Genomic DNA, 17871 nt, shown 5'->3' with positions numbered 1-17871 from the left:
AGGAGTAAAGAACAGCAAAGGCCCATTAATCAAGCTCTCATAAAGTGCGAGTCGCGCGGGAGGTAAAAACGGCCGATTCGAAATTAACCGCGCGTCTTCGGAGAGCCCAGCTGACAGCTCGTTCATCAAGCCGCCGCGGCTTATCGCGGCGTCGGCTTCCGCTCCAGGAATGCACTTGTTCCTTGTTCCCTGATGAATTGCGCCCTACCCCCTTCCCCCTTCCCTCAACCCGGCTCTTTTGATTTGCTTTAGATTCCGTATTAATCGCGAAGTTCGAACGACGTAGTTTTCAGTTGACTTTTCGATGAGTTTCCGAGCTAAGAACGACCGTCGCGAGCCGGCCGGAGGGCGAAGGTATGCACACGCACGAGAGAACATTAATCATCCTCGGAATCAGTATCACGCGGCGTCGAGATTTGGGCGAACGCCGCATATGACCGCGATAATCGACCAACGTCGGCGCATTATCAGTCGTCGATAATCATTATTAATGGTCCGATGACTCGGTGAGCGAGCAGCGGAACTGGCGCGCGGCACGTTTGGGCTTTGACGCACGGAGTGGCGGCCACTCGACGAAAAGCGTTGCGCGCATTTTCTCTCGAGTATCCACTCGTTCGCGCCTGCGTCTCTATGTGTGTGTGTGTGTGTGTATGTGTTTGTGTTTGCGTTCTCTTTTCTTCTCACGCGCTTTAAGGCGAACGCGACATTTTCGAGCGAAGATCGAGGAGTCGAAAGCTGCTTTTTTCTTTTTTGTCGCTTTCGTGACGGGATAATTATCGAAGCGAAGCTTACCGATCGGCTTTCGCGGTAAAAACGAACGGTAATCAAACTTTTCCGAGTTTCCGAGCTTATAATTGATCCGGCCGGTTGTGCCGTGCTAGTTAGCAAGTCTCGCCAACGTTTTAATTTGATTGCGAGCTCTAAAATTACATTTTTCATTCGAACCAAAAATTAAGATTGCAGAGCTTTGGAAAAGCTCGGGTGCGCGAGTCTACGCAGAAGCCTATTGACGAACTTGAGGTGAATCACTTTTACCGCTATAGTTACATTGCGTTATATTATATTAATTGTCTCGGGAAAGCGTTCGACGAATCTCTGAAGTGCATTCGCCGAAATCGCAATTATCGCCCGATTTTATCGTTTCGCCTTTCACTGCACCTGCCGAACAAAGCCACCGCGCGATAATCCAAGCATAACCGCCAAAGAACACATTCGGAAAGTCGTACGGTCGCCAAAGTTGTCTTTGTCCTCTCTCTGGCAAGTTCGGTTTACGCTCGGCCGTAAAGATGCTGAAAGCGAGAGAGAGAGAAAGAGAGAGAGAGAGAGGGTCAGCCTATTAATCCGCGTCAGCCTATCCTAACGACGCGACACGCGTGCGCCCGCGAGCGGCCATGTCGGCGTCGCGCTCGTTCGCTTCATTTCGACATCGAGAGAGGCGTCGGGCAGACGGCCGTCCTCCTCCCCGGAGAGCTACGCGACGGAGTGTTCTAACGGCTTAATTGACGCGCACGTCCGTCTCTTCTCTCCGTCTCGCGGCTCACCGCACGCGACGCGGTGATAACAATTGTCGTCGGTGAGAGACGCCTCAATAAGGAATTCGGCCGGGCGTCGCGTGTTCATCCGACGTAATTCTCGTAACTCCCTTCCGCTTCAACTGCCCCGATGGGAGGACGGGCCGCTCCGACGTCGGTTCATTTTCAAATTCCGCTCCCGCCTTCCAGCCGCAGCGTGCAGTCGTCTCGAGCGACGTCGCTGGCTTAACACGGCACGGGCTCCCAGAAGAGAAACGACGCGAAATAGCGGCGGACAGTCGAGAGCCGTTCGTTGGCTCGAAGCGCGAGATTAGAAGGCGTTCCTCACGTGGACGTGCGCTCGCCGTCCCCGTCGAGTCGTACTGCTTTCTCTCGTTCTTCTCGACGCGGTACACGCGAGACTCCTCGATTGGCTCCCCGAGACAATGGCAATCGCTAAAGCTCGCGCGTAAAGATCTCCCTGGTCGGAAATTCGCAAGTTGGCTCGCTGTAATCACGCGATAGTGGATTTAATTACCCTCCCTCTCGCCGCCGACCGGCAAACTCTTCATAAATCAAAGTCCAAGTTTTCAGCTAATATTTGAATTTCGACCACGTCCAAGTTTCTGAATCGGCGAGATTCACCTGACTTAAATGCGATAAAAAAAAGGGCAACTCGAGTTTCGTTCCATAATTACGTGGAGCGCGCGCGCCATTGAAGAATGTTCGTTCAGCCTCGAAGGAGAGGCAGAGAGAGAGAGAGAGAGAGAGAGAGAGAGAAGCACACGAGTGTTTCCGGCCTCCTTTTTCTTTTCCATCATCATCGACTGCTGGCCCTTGACCTGCGGTGCTGCTTTGTTTCTTGCCCGCGCGACTCCAAAGGGTGTCGAGGACCGGATTTTCGCAGTCGCCCGTGACAAAGAGTCAGACCCCCCCCCCCCCCCCACCTCTTGCCTTCGCCGACCGTGAAACGCAAGCTTTTCAAATTCGTCAGCTTTCCGTCTCTTACGCTCGCTTTTCTTTCTCTTCTTCCTTTCTCAAGGTCTTATCTCGTTCGCAGCACGAGGGTGCTACTCACGAGTGCCTGGCCTTTGTTTGTCATAGCGTATAACGAGGGCTCTCGAAAGAGCCGCCGTCGCTCTGCGCGCCCTTTGAAGCTGATTAAATTGTACGAGGCTTTCGCGAGGCGCTGATTGCAGGCCGCGCGTTCCCGTCAGACCAGCGATACTGCATTAGCGCACTCGAGCTCGCGAGCCGGTACAAACGGAAGCGACGCTCGCCGTTCGCGGAGGTCGGTCGAACGGGCGTAGCGTCGGTTGTCGTTCGCGAGCCACCTCGGGATCGTCGTTCCGCCCTCGCTCTCTCGTTCTGGCTTACACTCCGTGGCTCAGCGCGGAAAGAAACCAAGACGCAGTAATGGGATTCAGCGGCCGCCGTATTAGAAATCGATGGGAGGGGACGGAGCTCGTTATAATTGAAATTAATTTCTCTCCTGAGCGCTCGTCGGCGTCTCGACCTTCGTCGCGTTGTATTTTTAGTCCGGATTCATCAGTTTTTTCTTTCATTTCTTTTCTTTTTTTTTCCTCTCTCTCTCTCTCTCTCTCTCTCTGTCGTCAGGTTGATTTCTCTTGGTGTTAAAAATCAATCGCCGGGGAACTCGCTCGGGCGCGCGCCTCACTCAGCCAAATGGAAAGCCTTGCCGCGTTTTACGACGCCCGCTCGACCAAAGCGTACGGGCCCGCCGAAAATGGCCGAGAATGAATGCGCCGCGATACACCCGGCCGATCCTCGATCGGCACATTGGAAGCTCGGTGTCGCGCGCGTCTAGGCGCAGCCCGCACTCTCTCGATAGCCGCGCGCCCGCGACCCCCATTGTGGCGAGCTATTGTCGTCTTTGTGGTCACTGTCGCGCGAGCTTTTTCATCGAGATCCCCGCTACCGCGGAATGTCCCACGGTTGATGATCGTCGAACAGCGCCGAGCGATCCACCCGATTGCTCCAGAATAAGCGCGCTGAGCGACAGCCCCGCAAAATCTGCGAATCACTAAGCCACGATACACACCGTGCACTACGTCTCGACATTCCCTTTCGGCGGAGTTGGCCGGTAACTCGTATTTATTTATCTCAGCGAGGGCTTTATTCCTCTCGGTTATTGAGTTCGAAAGACTATAATCTCCGTTAATCTCTTTTCGATATTAATCAAAAAATATATATATTTTCCTTCGTCAATAATTAATTCGAATTTCCACTGGAAAGAAAATAAACTCTCGACGATAATGAAAAACTGATCATTTTTTTTTCCTACCGATAAATCCACCTAATTACCGCCGCGTTAGTTATTGGATTCTCTTACATACATTTATATATAATTCCTCTCGCGTAGCTAAGTAACTTAAGCGCTCGTCAAACCCCGACGAAGAGTGAGCTTTTAATAAAGCGAGCGCCACTTTAGCGACGTCGAGGACCATATATATAATGAATTAGTCTTCCGGTGCGGGCGCGCGCGACGGCGGACAGTTTCGGCTGCATTTCAATTTTCCGGCTGGCAAAGATATGGGTATACGGACGCGCGCCGGGCTCATTGACAAATTAGGACGATGCGCGCGTCCGTTTGCGCGCCCCCTCCGCCGAGGCTTTTAACGGATCGCCGCCTGATCAAAGTTTCCGCGGCGCTCGCTCGCGTCGCCGGCGCGCGGATTATTTTTATTTCGGAATGCATTAGCTCGCTCGTCGGAGCCAGAGCAAACTTTTTAAAGAGAAGGCAAATATTGAAATTGCACGGAACCAGGGAAGAGATAGAAGGAGAAAAGACCGTTAATTGCTTGTGAGAGAAAGGGACGGCGGACGCAGTCTCGGGCTGCTCGCCGAGTGAAATCGTCGCGGGCAAAGCCGATGGAGCGTCGTAAATATTTATCGACGCGCCCGCAGATTTCGCCCGACATCGATAAGGCTAATATTTGACGTAGCTCGGACCGAGGAAGAATATCGACTTGCGCGCGCCGTCTCGTCGCGAAACCTGACGCAGCTAATTGATGTGTCGGTGCCCGGCTATCTTTTTCTTATTGCCGAGCGAGCGACCTCGCTTTCTCTACGCGCGTGTGTCGCCGCCGGAAGGAGCTTCTTCACCTCGACGGAGAATCAGACGAAGCCGCACCGCAGAGAGATCGCAACTCGGCCACCCCACCCGGCGTCGCCGTGTTATATCCGTCGACCGAGTATTCGCGAAATTTCTCCTCGAACGGCGCAATATTTTCGCCACGCTATCGGGTTGAAATTAAAAAAAAAGGCGTCCTCTTAAAAGTAAGGAAAAAAAGAAGGAACAAGCCTCGCGAGCGAGAGTAATAACTTCGCTTAGTTCACATCGACGTCTTGATGGAGAGGCGAAGGAGGGGCATACTCCAGCGAGGTAATCGGAAAAGTAACGACCGAGAAAAACTACGATCGGGCGATTAATAAAAGACGGTAGCGGCGGGAAGAATCCGACGTGCTATCACTTACCGCGCGCGCAGGGTAACGGAGTGAAGCAATTATGCAGGTCAATTACGCACGTGCGCCTGCGAGGCGCAGCGGCGAGCTGCCAGGCTACGTGCCTCGAGCCACGCGGTTTAATCCGATGATCCCGGCGAGGCTTGGATTTTCGGCTCGGCCTGAAAGGGCACGACACGTAGCGACGACTGCCGCGCCGCCCGAAAATTTCGCCCCGAACTTAATTACGTCTCGGGGAGCTTGGCCGTTGGATATTGCGAGTGACGTACAAGAGTTTTCATTTCTATCGCGCCGTTCCCTCTTTCTAGAGATAGAGACAGTCGAAGAGGCTATTGTCCTACACGAGCAATTACATTCGCGAGCTTGCACTTAGAGATGAAGAAAAGCGCAGCGACACACCAAGAGAGAGAGAGAGAGAGTGAGTGAGTGATAAAGCACTCTCGACGATGACCGGCTTAAACACTCGCGAGACAAACAAAAGGCACGAGAAACAGAGGCGGAAGGAAGAGCCGGTGCGTGAAGCGCACACCGGCTTACTTCTTCCACAAAGCAGCCTCGACTTTCCAGCTCTCTCCTCTAATCGACGCCCAGCTCGCGCGCTTTGATTCGAATTATATATTTCTCTGCGTTCAAGATGGCTCGAACAATGGGCTGAGCAGTGCACGTACGGCACCCGGCATAAAACGTCCGGCTCTCGCTCAAAGAGATAAAGGGAGGTGAAAATAAAAAAGGAAAAAAAAAAAGGAAAAGAAATGAGAGAATGCCCCGAGCGACGCTGTTGCTCGCACGAATATTTTGCCTCGACAATTGCGCACGCCATTCGAGTTTTTTTTTCTTTTTCTAGGATATCCGGCGGAGGGAGAGGGAAGCCCTCTCGGCCGTTTGTTCGTTCCCTCTCTCGCTCTGCATCTGCACTTGATTCGGGCGATATTTTCTTCACCCCCCCCCCCCCCCCCACCACCCTCTCTCGGCGCCTTTTTTCGTTTTGTATTGTTTTTCCAGAGTCTCGTTTGATAGTTTTTCCTTTGCGCTGCTGTTTTTGATCGACGATTTTTTTGGCTCGGCGCACGCGCGCGACCGAATCGTCCCGTTCGTTCCTTCCCTCCGCTCTATTCCACGCGCCAATCGAAAGGCCTTTGATTTGCGATTACGCGTGGCGAGGCGAAAGCGAGAAAAAGAAGGAAAAAAAAGAGCGTCCTCCTCTCGCTCGATTATACCCTCTTCCGCGTTTGCTTTGCGAGTGCCTGTCGGCACATTTATAGGTGCATATTAACAAAGCATCCGAAAGACGACCAGCAGACACCAGTTGAAAGGTTGCGTTTCATTGTCGATGAACAATTGGTTGCCAAAAGTGAAACGCAGTGAATAAGAATAATTAACACGCTCCGGCGCGATAATTGGAAAAAAGCGAGGCAAATTTCCGTTTCCCATAAAAGAAGCAATAATTAAGTCATCGTTCGGTATAAGGGAAGCCGCGAGGGGAGTGAAGACGAAGAGATGATTTTTTTCGGATTGAGAGGTAGGAACAAAGATAAATAGTAAGAAGGTCGACGATACGGATGTAAAGGGAATTAGGCTCTCGGCGCGGACGTGAAAGTCTCGAGGAGGAAGAAGAGCAAAAGAGAGCTTCTTTCTCTTCTTCTCTTCGGCTCTTTTACCGCTCTCAAAGGACTTGCTGATTGGCAACGTCGGCCGAAAGCTACCGAGCAGACACTCTTTGCGCTGGGGCGAGGGGGAGGAGCAAAGGAGATCAATCTCGCGTAGCGAGTGCGGACGTTATCGAGGTTGCGAGTTCGACGCTAGTTTCAATGAACCGACGAAACAACCACTCCGACAAAAGCTCGTCGATTGCCGGGCGCCGGAAGGTAGCCGCTGACGATCTCGGCGCTGCGACAATTATCCGCCGATCAGTCGGCGGCTGGAGATCGTTCGCCGACGCGAGAAGAGGAAAAGGAAAAAAACGGGCTCGGCCGCCGCTCAGCTCTGCTATTAATTAGGGCGAGACGTCCACGTGGCTCGGAGCGGCAATCTTAAAGACGAGCGCGCCCCGCGCACGTAGGCGTTCGCAAAGTCGCGAGAGCCAGAGTGGGGAACAATCGATAGCTTGACCCATATTGCAGTTTATCTCTCGCGCGTTTGATACCTCGTCGACTGCGCGCGCTCGCATCTTCCATCTCCCGTCTTATCTTCCTCGTGTTTTCTCTCTCTCTCTTCTTTCTTTCTTCTTTGGAATATTGCCATTTGAATGCTCCGCGCGCGCGAGATTATTCCAACGGGGGCCGCGATTGTTATATGTCACGCGCCATATTGCCGCGCGCGACAAATTTTTCATCTCTTCTCGCGCGAGGATTGGCTTCGGATTTCTCCGAGGTGGCGGTGCGCGACGCTTTCACCACCCGACTGCGTCTATCGTTGAGTCTCGAGGATTCCGTAAGAAGGATTATGCCGGAGATGGGTGCGAGCGTAGTCAGAGGATGAGCGATGAATTCGGAAGACTCGCCCAATTGATCGATTCTAGCCAGCGTTGTCGAATGCGGTGTAAATGCAAATTACGAATTTGGCCAATTCGATGCTGGCGAACCTGTCGCATTGCGCCGTCAGGTGTATCACGAACGATGCATAGTCCTACGTTGACTCGCATCGTTTGTTGACAAACCAAATCGATTAAATAAATTAAGTGCACTAACGGTCAGCTACGGAGAAAGCTTACGTCATCACCGCATCTCACGGCTCTCATCGTTCAAATATATATACGGCCACGCCGAAAATCCATCTGCGAGTTCCTATATCTCACCTGTTTTTTAGATCCACACTACGCGGTTAATTAAAAAATAACACGAGGCACACCCTCCTCCTCTCTCTGTTTTGATTAGCTGGAACCTGACAAATACATATTCATGAAATTTCTTTATTCAGACGAATCGTTGGCAATTCAACTTTTTCACGAAGTCGATTAAGTTTCGTGCGAATTTAATGTGTTTTCTGTTTACACGAGACCATTGAATTCGATGCTTTAATTTACGTCGATTAATAGTAGTGTATAACGGAACGGCGTCGCCTTCAACCATAGATTTTCGCAAAAACAATTCAAGACACCTTACGTGCATAAAAAGAAAAAAAAGAGCGAATCTCGTATAGCCAAGATAGGAAGAATCCACGGCAGCCCTGAGTGCCGATGACGATCGACGTCGGTTTCGCGACCCAGATCTCGTCACTCGTCAAGTGGCTCTCTCTCTCTCTCTCTCTCTCTCTCTCTCTCGCTCACTCTCGCACCTGCAACGCCAGCTGACGTCGCTCATATCTCAGTTGTGTATCAGCTGGTAGCCGCCTCGAGTGTTGGCCAGCCTTGCACTCTCTGTCTCTCTCCCTAATCTACATATTACAACGCGTGGCGCTGCCGAAAAAAATGTTTCGCTGGGCTTCTTCCGCTACTGACGCTCCTTTTTTTGTTGTCGCCGCTCTCGATCTCATCCACAACTCCTGCGCGAGCTGTCTTTGTTTATTCGCATTGATGGAACGAAAAGAAAGAAAGAAATGGATTTTCATCGAAACAATAGATACCTCGAGGAGGAAACGAAGGACAGACGGGGAAGCAACCGGGACACTTTTAACTTTTGATATTGCCGACTCGCCGCCGGGCTACGCCACGCGAGGACCACGAATATTCATCGCGGACGCACATAATGAAACCGATAACACGACCGAGAGCGAGCGAGCAGTCGAAAAATCCTCGGAAACAATCTTGAAAGCGGAAAGTTCGAAGAAAGAGAGAGAGAGAGAGAGAAATAATTGTGTCGTCATCTGCAAAGACCGTGCAACTTATTTTACTTTTTTTTAAACGCCCAGGAAGACGAATATATTCCCCCTCTCCCGCTTTGAAAAATAGATTTTTACACGATTGACTTTTTAAATTCGAGAAGAATCTATTGTTTCAAAGCGATTAGTCACGTAATGCAAGCGAAAAATTGATAATTATTATTATGTTTGTTAGGATTTCCGGCCGAATCATCAATGCAGCTCTCTCTTTCTTTCTCTCGAAAATAAAAGCAGCACATAGGGGTACATTAAACAAAAAATCTCTATTCATTCTTCTAATCTATTTTTCATCTCTCTCTCTCTAAGACTTATATCTACATTTGCCTGCCACTTTTCTATACTAACACCACTCATAGATTCTCACAGATTATGCATATTTTATTACCACATTTTAGAAAACTCAAATTATAATCTCTTTTTCTTTCTCTTAGAAATTTTTAGCATGTCATAAAACTTTTTACGATAATCTTCTAATTTTCGTTCTTTCTCTTTTTAGTTTGTCAACTTTTATAGAATATCTTTGCGACTTCTCTCTTTTTTTCTCTTCTTCTTCTTTGATATTTAGTGACACATTCATTAAATGTATCGCTACTTTCACGTGCATTTTATTCATTATGTTGAAATACTGCATATATATTGATCGTTAGTCTTTCGAAATATTTAACATTGTATTAATCAAATTTGTTTTTCTGTATGCGTGTGTTGATTATATTGAATTATTTACAGTGTATTTATGTAATTTCTCAGATTTGCACTTTCGATAATTTAAAGGAAATGCCGTCAATTTTACAAGGTAAATTATGGCAAAGAATTGCATATACTGAGTAGCCGTAAATTATACGCAAGAAGGCACGTCCGTCAAACAAAACATCATGCGAACAATTGAATGCCATAGTTTACAGGCCCTCTGTCGACATTCTCTAGCTGTCCAAACAAGCGACAAAGGTATTTCGGAAAAAAGGAGCCGCGCGACGAGCCGGGAAATTCAAAAGATCGTAAAGCTCGCACGCGCCTACAGCAAAAATCGCAGAGTGCGACACCAGCAGCCGAAGCCCCCTCCGTACGCGTTTGTCTCTCGGCCGGACCCCCGGAGAGCTTTTGTGCGCCGACTGCATGCTTACTACCGGGAATTTTCATGGTGTTTTGAGGACGACGGCGCAGCCATGCCGTCGTTTGTTTTTGCCGGGGCTCACGAAATCACCGAGAATTCTGGCGGGCCGCTCGTCGCGAGGGAACGCTGGAGCGGCAATTCCGCCGTCAAGCGAGCGTTACCCAACCGAGAAAGAGGACGGTCCCTCCGCGACGGCCGGCCCGACCGATCGGCCGGTCTATCCCTCGAGTCGCGCGCGATCTACCGGAAGGCCCGCGGCGAGCGTCGCGCATCCGCGATTATCCGTCGCGCGGAAAAATCTCATATTCTCGCTGGCTTCGGAGGCGCGCGACCTCGAGAACTCGCGAGCGCACCATCGACAAGCCGCGAGATGCGAGAAATTAGTTTTCGAAGGCAGTGGCGCGTGTGCGTGTTGCGACATTCCCCCCTCCCCTTAGCCCCGGCACACCGCGCTCGGGAGTTAATATCGAGCTCGCGCGACTACTCGAGCGTGTGCGCGCATATCGATTTTCAAGGTTGCCAATTTTCCTCGATACTTCGAGCACGAGCGAGAAAACGAGAGAGAGAGAGACGCGCCGGCTCAAGTTTTAATGCCATTTCAGGGAGCAGGTAAAGCACTGCCTCTCGGCTGCCATCGCGCCGATGATCATTCTTCGGGTGCTTATTGTTCGCGGGAATCGATCGACGAAACTGCTGTCTCTCCCGGCAAGCGCGATGAATTCGAGATCTCGCGCGATAAATCGAAAAAGAAAGAAAACGGGGCAATCGAGCGAGCTACGGCGAAAGAGAGCGAGAGAGAGAGAGAGAGAGAGAGAGAGAGAGAGAGATGAGAGAGACGAGATCGATGGCTACGACGCGCGGTCGGCTTACGTAAGACAACGCGGCCTTAATTAGGAGGGCAGGTCTCAGGCGCCTAATGAGCGCAGGTGCGGTAAACACACACGTGTGTGTGTGTGTGTGTGTATGCCTGGCAGTGCATTATTTAGGGAGAGCAAGTGGCTATTAGAAGAGAGCAGCGCGCAAGGCCGAAAGGCCTCGCCGCTTGCGCTCGGCGGTAATTAGCGCCCGAGGGAGATAGCAATCGGCACGGATTTCTGCGCCGGCCGGGGCCTTTGTCTTCGCCTCTGCCCTCGGATGCCAATGCTGCTCGCGCCGCGCTATCGATACATCGGCTCGCTCTCGCTCGCGCGCTCAGGCAGAAGACAATGCCGCGCTTGTCGACGCGCACCTTGACTCCTACTACTTGCGCCCTGATACGCCCGGACGCCGCGGGAGGAAGCCGTTTCTCCGCGACTGTACTCCCGCCTGTCGCGGATGCCCGAGGCCAGATAAACGCGCGACGGGACCATAGCGGCGACTTATCGAGCGCGCGAAAGCTTCGTCGCCGACGGCTGTCGTCGGGTCGACCCGTTCTGCGTCTCATCGCTTAGGTTTTTCGCCGCGCCCGCCGTCCCGATTTCTCGCTCAATTTGCCAAGCCCGCGAGCGCGTACTCTCTCTTTCTCTCGCTCTCTTCGCCGGACGCTCTTTCTTTGCTCACCGACCACATTAGCCGGCCCCGGGAGAAAGAACTCGCGCGCGCGGCGACAGCTGAACAGGGTTGTTAATTAACCGGCGTCATTCGCCACGCTGGTATCGCTGGCCAAGCATTAGCACGCAAGAATTGGAGGAGGATGAAGATGACTGCAATTAAGAGGTGGAATGTGCCCGCTGGCGGCGTAGAAATTGCGGCATCTATCGACGCGACGTATAATAAACTGCGCGGTCCTCCCGTAGAAATTAAGGCCTGGCGAGCGGTCTGGGGGATGAATTTGCCGCCGCCCGAAAAGTTTGCGCGCGAGGAGAAAGTTGGCGCGCCATTAAAAAGTTTCTCCGCTTCGCAGGTAACGACCTGCGAGTACGTTTCGTTTTCTGGTTTTTTGTTCTCCCTTCCGACCATCGCGTTCAACGACCGCTATTGTTTTTCGGTACAGCCCATGCGCGTACGTACTTTGGCAGGATAACGCAGTTTCGTTTCGCCGAGTGTTACTCTGGCGTTACGACCGTCACGCGACTGGAAAAGTCTTGGAGCTGAAGAGAGGCGTTAATCGGCCGAAGCGAACGAGTAGGTCGGAATCAAACGTTCGCGCGGAAAAAAACGATTCCGCGTCAAGCTCTCTCTCTCTCTTTCCTCTTTGCCTGAGGCAACCAATAAACGACCTCCGCGCGCGTGGGGAAAAAAAAAAGAAAAAAAGCGAGTCGTCATCGCGCACTCGTTATCGCAAGCGTAACGCGATTGCGCGTACGTGCATTTCCTGCTCTGCTTGTTTGTTTGTTTTCCTCCGCGCAGCTTTTGTTCCTGGCGATGTTTACTCGCTGTAAATGAAATGGCGCTTTTGTGATCTTCACTCGCGGTGCAGATTATTTTCGCGATCGGTTTTTTTTTCTTTTTTTCTCGCTGCGCGTGAGATTCGCCAACGAAGAGTTTTTCTTTCGGTCGGGTATGCTGGTTTGATCGACCGATTGTTTTCCTTTTCATCTGAAACTGCATGGCGGAACGGTAGATTGCGTTAATCTTTTTTTTTTTTTCATGAGTTTTCCAATCAAGAGATTTTTCGAAACCGACGTCTCTATATTCAATTATCCTGAAATTGAGACTCTTCAATTTAATTTTTTCAATAATATCCCTCAAAAATACATGCGCGCGCAACACTAAAAAGAATCTTGAGAAAGTATTTTCGGAGGCATAGTCAAATATTTCCCAAGCACTCATTGTTACAATATCCCTTCTGCAGATGCAGTCTCAAAGGATATTTCCATGCCGAATGAATTCAAAAGCGCACTGGGCGCTATCATTAAAATGCAAACAACGAGGGGGATGCATTCACAGAACAGAGAGGGAGGGAGAGAGAGAGAGAAAGAGAGAAAAACCGAGGGAGTAGAGAGAACGAATTATTACCCACTCGGTTTGCATGGCCTCGTAAAGCAGTTGCGCGGGTCCGGCCAAAGATGTGTTTTCACTCTCTCTCTCTCCCTCTCTCTTTCTCTGCTCTCTTTATCTTCTCGCTTGAAGTGCTTCTCTCTGTCTCTAGTGATAATACTATCAAAGGCTACTGCTGCGATACCTTTTTTTGTTTCGGATTTTACTACAATGTGACTGACGTGGAGCTTTAGCTTACCAATTGTATTTTACTAACGAGAGAGAAATTTTCGGCGCTTTTTGTTGAATTATCGAATTTCATCATTTTAGGTAAAATAAACATAAATGCGCCTGCGCGCGTATTTCTTTCGAGTGGAGTGGAAATTGTCCGGCGTTGATGAAAAATTAATAAAGAAATGAAAAAGCTCCGGCAAGCGGAAGTCTGGATCTGGCACAAATATTTTCAGCAGAGATATAAAACAAATTTAATACATCGTTGGGATACGCACCAATCTTTCCGTCATTTGATCCGCTAATAACGAGAGAAGGAAAAAAGAATTTTTTTTCACCGATTCACTTGGGTCTTCCATCTCTATCGCAATCAGAATGCAAAGCCAGGAGGAGAATCGCGCGCGCTTCTCTTTCTCTCTCTCTCTCTCTCTCTCTCTCTCTCTCTCGTTCGCGATTGATCCTTTGTAGTCGATCGAGGCACGCTGCAACGGCCGACTTCTCCGCTGATTTTTTACGTCCAGCAAGTAATTAGCACCGATGAGATTGCTTTTTTCCCCTCCTCGACGCGCTTCCTCTTCCGCTTCTACGAGGATTGAACCGAGAGAGTTCGGCTTGCCGATCCGTCGACGAGTTTCTATACAGGAACCGCGAGAGTTTTTTTCGACCGCAGCGGAAAATCGCTGAAAAGCCTAAAATCCAATCCCTCTCGGAAGCGGGAAAGAAACTAAGTGGTTTTTTCTCCTTTTTTCCGTCGGACGAACGATAAAAAAAGACGAAGAAGCGAGGAACGGTTGGACGTTTCCGCGCCATAAAGTTCACGAGGCAAAATCAGAACGTCAAACACGCGTCGTCGGTCTTTTTCAGGCTAGCACACGCCCTTTAGAGCGAGGCCTCCTCTTTTCAGAGTAGATATCACTCGGTGCTCGGCGCACGTGAAAAGCTTGCCGAGGCACGAGTAGCCAGACCACGGCGAGATGTGCTCGTTGTATAGGGATTTGCCGCGGCTGGGTTAACTCGGGCGTTCAGAGGCCCTCCTTTCTTCTTCCGTTCTCGGCTGATTGGATCTTCGAAGCTTTCGTGCGGCGCCTGTCGAAGCTAATCGCAATTAGCGGTCGTTGAACATTCAAGTTGAACGAGCGCGGGACTCGGCAGCTGCAACAGCGAGAGCCCATCGTACGCCAACGAGTGCTCCGCGAGTTCTCACCGATGCGCGCGAGTTCGATATAATCAGAAGCTAATGGACGCCACTTGGCTGGCCCGTGGAGCGGCCGATACTGCGCGAGAGCCCAGCCGTTCGTCGAAAAACAATGGTCGATTAAGCGCGCCGCTCCAAGTCGCGACGGGGCCCCGCTATCGCTCGGTCGCGTGCTCGCGTGTTAGCGCGGAGTTTTGCGCTCGCGCAAGAGGATAATCACGTAATTCTGATTAGCCTTAATTCCTCATCCCCCCCCCGATCCCCGAAAAACGAAGGCACGCTGGTCTAGACGGAAGCTATTCCCAGCCGTGAACTTCCTCCTCTTTCTTCGACGATAAACGCCGACGTTCAATTGGGTTATTTTGCCTGCGGAGTCCGCGTCGCGCGAAAGCTGCTCTTCGCTCGGCCGGTTTTCGAGCTACGGCGGACACGTGCGTGGCCGAGATCCTCGGCCTCGGCGATGTCGCAGCTCGGCTCGACTCGCCACTCGCTTGCCGGCGATCGCCGCGATTTCGCAACGACGAGAAGTTGAAAGGAAAGTGTCGGCGATCCGAGTCCGCGCACGTCCGGCGTCGAATAAATCAAATGGCGTTTCGGCGGCGCTCGTAAATCACGCAATTATGACGTAAGGTTAATTAAAAAAAGGCCACGATCGCGTCGCTGAGGAAACAATCTCTCACGTCGAGAGAGAGAGAGAGAGAGAGAGAGAGAGAGGAAAATTCTCGCGTGTAGGCAGGGAGGTCGCTAAGTGGCCGTATGACGAATGGCCGGCAGCCAACCGAGATAAGCATCTCATTGTATATTCGCGCTTGCGCGAGCGCCTCGCTCTCTATACGTGCAAATAGGAAGGAAGGCGGACAGGAGTGTGGATCGAAAGGCGCAAAACTTCAGTCGAGAAACGGACGCCTGGAGCGGCGCGCGGTCGCCTTGTTCGCGCGCGCGATGCCATCGTGTGCCGCCTCGAGTGACGACCCTCGTTCTTCTCTCTCTCTCACTCTCCTGTTCACGCGCCACTCGCGATAGGGAGGCGGCCGATCCTCGCGTCTTCCGCGCCGGCAGTTGTTTCTTGAGCAGCCGGCGCCCGCGCGACGCGGCCTCACGCTGGCACGCGACGATTTATCTGCCGATGTCGCTGTTCCGCGATCCGCGTAAACGGGCCGCGAGACGAGACAACGAGAGTGCTGCCGATTCGAGGCGACGGCGAAGCGCCGAAAGACAAAGAAACAGTTACCAGCGTGCCGGCTAATTGACGATAATGGGCGAACAGTCGCAACGGCCGCGCCGACAAATTAGCTAGCATTAGCGCGACGGGCAATGACGCAAATTAAAAGCGAGCAAGCGGCAATCGAGGAAACACGTTGGAATTGATTGCGAGCGAGGAGCGCGGCCGTCGCTGTTAATTGCTTTTTTTTTCGGCCGTGCGTTTTTCGCCCCCGCGATATCGCGCCGTAAAAATGAAATAGCGATTTGCCACGCGACGCGTAGCGCCAAGTGGTCTGTCGCTCGGGCGATCGCGCCGGACGCGATACGCCGAAAAAATGAGGCAAGAGCCGGCGACGCGCGCGCGTTTCGATGGAGCGCGCCGTCGCTGTTAATTGCTTTTTTCCATCGCGACAAAGGGACTCGAGCGACCAGTGGATTCGACGAGCGAACGAAACGGGACACGCGAACCAGAGTCGGAATACAAAGAGGGCATTGGAAGTGAAAGGAAGGGAGTTCGTTTGTTTCTTCTCTTGTTTTTTTTTTCTTTTCTTTTTCGTTCTTTCTATCGCCAAAGTGTCTCGAGGGCAGCGATGAGAAGTGGAGAGGTGGAGCGAGCTGCTAGTGGTAGCAGCAGCAGCAATCATTCGGGTGTCGGCCGCCGAGGATAATGCGATGAGAAATCGCTCTCCGAGGCGTAGCACGTATGTATCCCTGCACGCTTGCCGTGGCTTTTCGATGCACTCTTTATTCGACCGCGCGCGGCAGTCGACGAATCGATCGACACTCGCGAGACATCCCGACTTCGGTCATCCTGTATTTCAATCAAGCGGATTGAATTATTCATCTCTCGCGCTTGATGAACCTCGATGCGAATTCGATCGACTCGAGCTTCCTGGGTCTGGTTTTGATCGCCGTAAATACTCGTTTCTGCGAATCAGCCGTCAAAAGTATGCCGGGACACTCGCCGCACTCCGAATTACATTCGACCTCGCGCGCGCGTCATAAACAGATTGGACGAGCGAGCGGAAACGGCGAAAAAAAAGCGGATGGATGCCTGTTGGGAAAGCGCAAGCTCGTCATCTGCGCGTCGCCTTCGGCGCTGACAAATCGGCTAAGCTGGGATTACGAGGCGCAAGAATGAAAGGGAATCCAGTCGTTGGGAGGCTTTATTAGAGATCCCTTTCCTCGAGTTCTCTAGCTCCCGTGCCCCGTTCTCCCTCTTTCTTTCTTTCGCTGCCGGTGATTTTCAACTGATGTAAAGCTCGGCAGCGCCTTTATTGAAAGTCAACCGTTGGCCCTTTTTTCCCGCTCGCGCGCTGTAATGACTAATATTCGTACTTCGTAACGAGACTCACGCCGCATGCACGCGACATAAGTAGACGGTGAGGGAGCAGTTGATTTCGTAACGCGATGAGTCAGCGATTTTGTGGAAACAGTATTGTGACGACGAAGAAAGCCTATGTATTTTCCGCGTTCGTCCGACAAGATGCGCGTCGAATGCGCCAAGTCATCCGATGCGCTTGCATATCACGACGATTAGCGATTCGTCAGTCGGCAGTGGTTATTCTCTTACGCCGAGCTGTCAACCGCGACATGCAGTGTAATTGTACGTACTGTCGCGCGCGCATTAACGGTTCTATTCACTGAACATCGACAAGCTGCTTTCTGATTGCTCTTTACGTCGTTGACCAAGCCGAGGCTCGCTCCGAATGGCGACTTAACATGGAGCGACGGTTGAAATGCATCGATTTTCCGATTGACTCTCGCGCATTCGATCGTCCAATCCCGCAGCGTCGAAGGAAAGAAATAAAAAAAAAAATAATACACGGGCGCGCACAATAAATATAATCGACGGCGGAAGGACACGTCCTCGCGGCTCGGCACGTATCATCGTCAATAGCCTTGGATGAAGTGCCACGGGCGTGAAAAAAAAGAAGAAGGCGAAGTGTAAAATGCGCAATCTCTCTTCGATTGTCAAAATTGTCCCGCGATCAAGTGGACGATCCTTCTGTTGACCCTCGATCTAGATCATAAATCGCGAAGCTTTCCGTGGGAGATCTCGAAAACAATCAAGCGATTTACGTCCGCGTTGTCGCGGCCTCGAGCATTTTCGCAGGTTGATTGCAAGTGCGTTGGGCCGCGTTTCGAGGAGGAAAAAGCGCGCGCGCACGCGCGGAGTGTGAGCGGTGGCAAATTGCTTTTCTGTCAGGTGCGAGACGCGCCTCTTTGTATGTTAATGCGAAAAGTTGGCCGTTTATTTGCCCGCCGTTTCTACTTTCTATTTGCGCTAGTCACAACAACGATATCTTCCCCGGGAATAAACTAATAATAGCACGTTAATGCCATTGTACGTTTCATCGAATACTGATGGGTTTCTTTTGCGGATAATAGTGATTTTATAAACTTGTTTTTTTTTTCTT

At 51.3% G+C, this 17871-nt stretch overlaps 1 protein-coding gene across 11 annotated transcripts in view; it reads left to right on the top strand.

Annotated features, from left to right (window-relative positions):
* LOC131666969 (potassium/sodium hyperpolarization-activated cyclic nucleotide-gated channel 3-like) overlaps positions 1-17871 on the top strand; it is a 112674-nt gene that overhangs the window by 18233 nt on the left and 76570 nt on the right. For 2 of the 11 annotated variants that reach the window (XM_058940102.1, XM_058940098.1), the window contains exon 1: positions 15140-16152. The exons of the other annotated variants lie outside the window; for them this stretch is intronic. In XM_058940102.1, coding sequence (XP_058796085.1) covers positions 16124-16152 — 29 coding nt within the window. In that variant the 5' untranslated portion in view covers positions 15140-16123. Of the gene's footprint in view, positions 1-15139; positions 16153-17871 lie in introns of those variants that run through there. 11 annotated transcript variants of the gene reach the window in all.

This window comes from Phymastichus coffea, unplaced genomic scaffold (genome assembly GCF_024137745.1).
Source record: "Phymastichus coffea isolate CEN01 unplaced genomic scaffold, Cenicafe_Pcof_1.1 PCOF00062, whole genome shotgun sequence".
NCBI classification, from domain to species: Eukaryota; Metazoa; Arthropoda; class Insecta; order Hymenoptera; family Eulophidae; genus Phymastichus; species Phymastichus coffea.
This window is presented reverse-complemented; position numbering and strand designations above follow the sequence as displayed.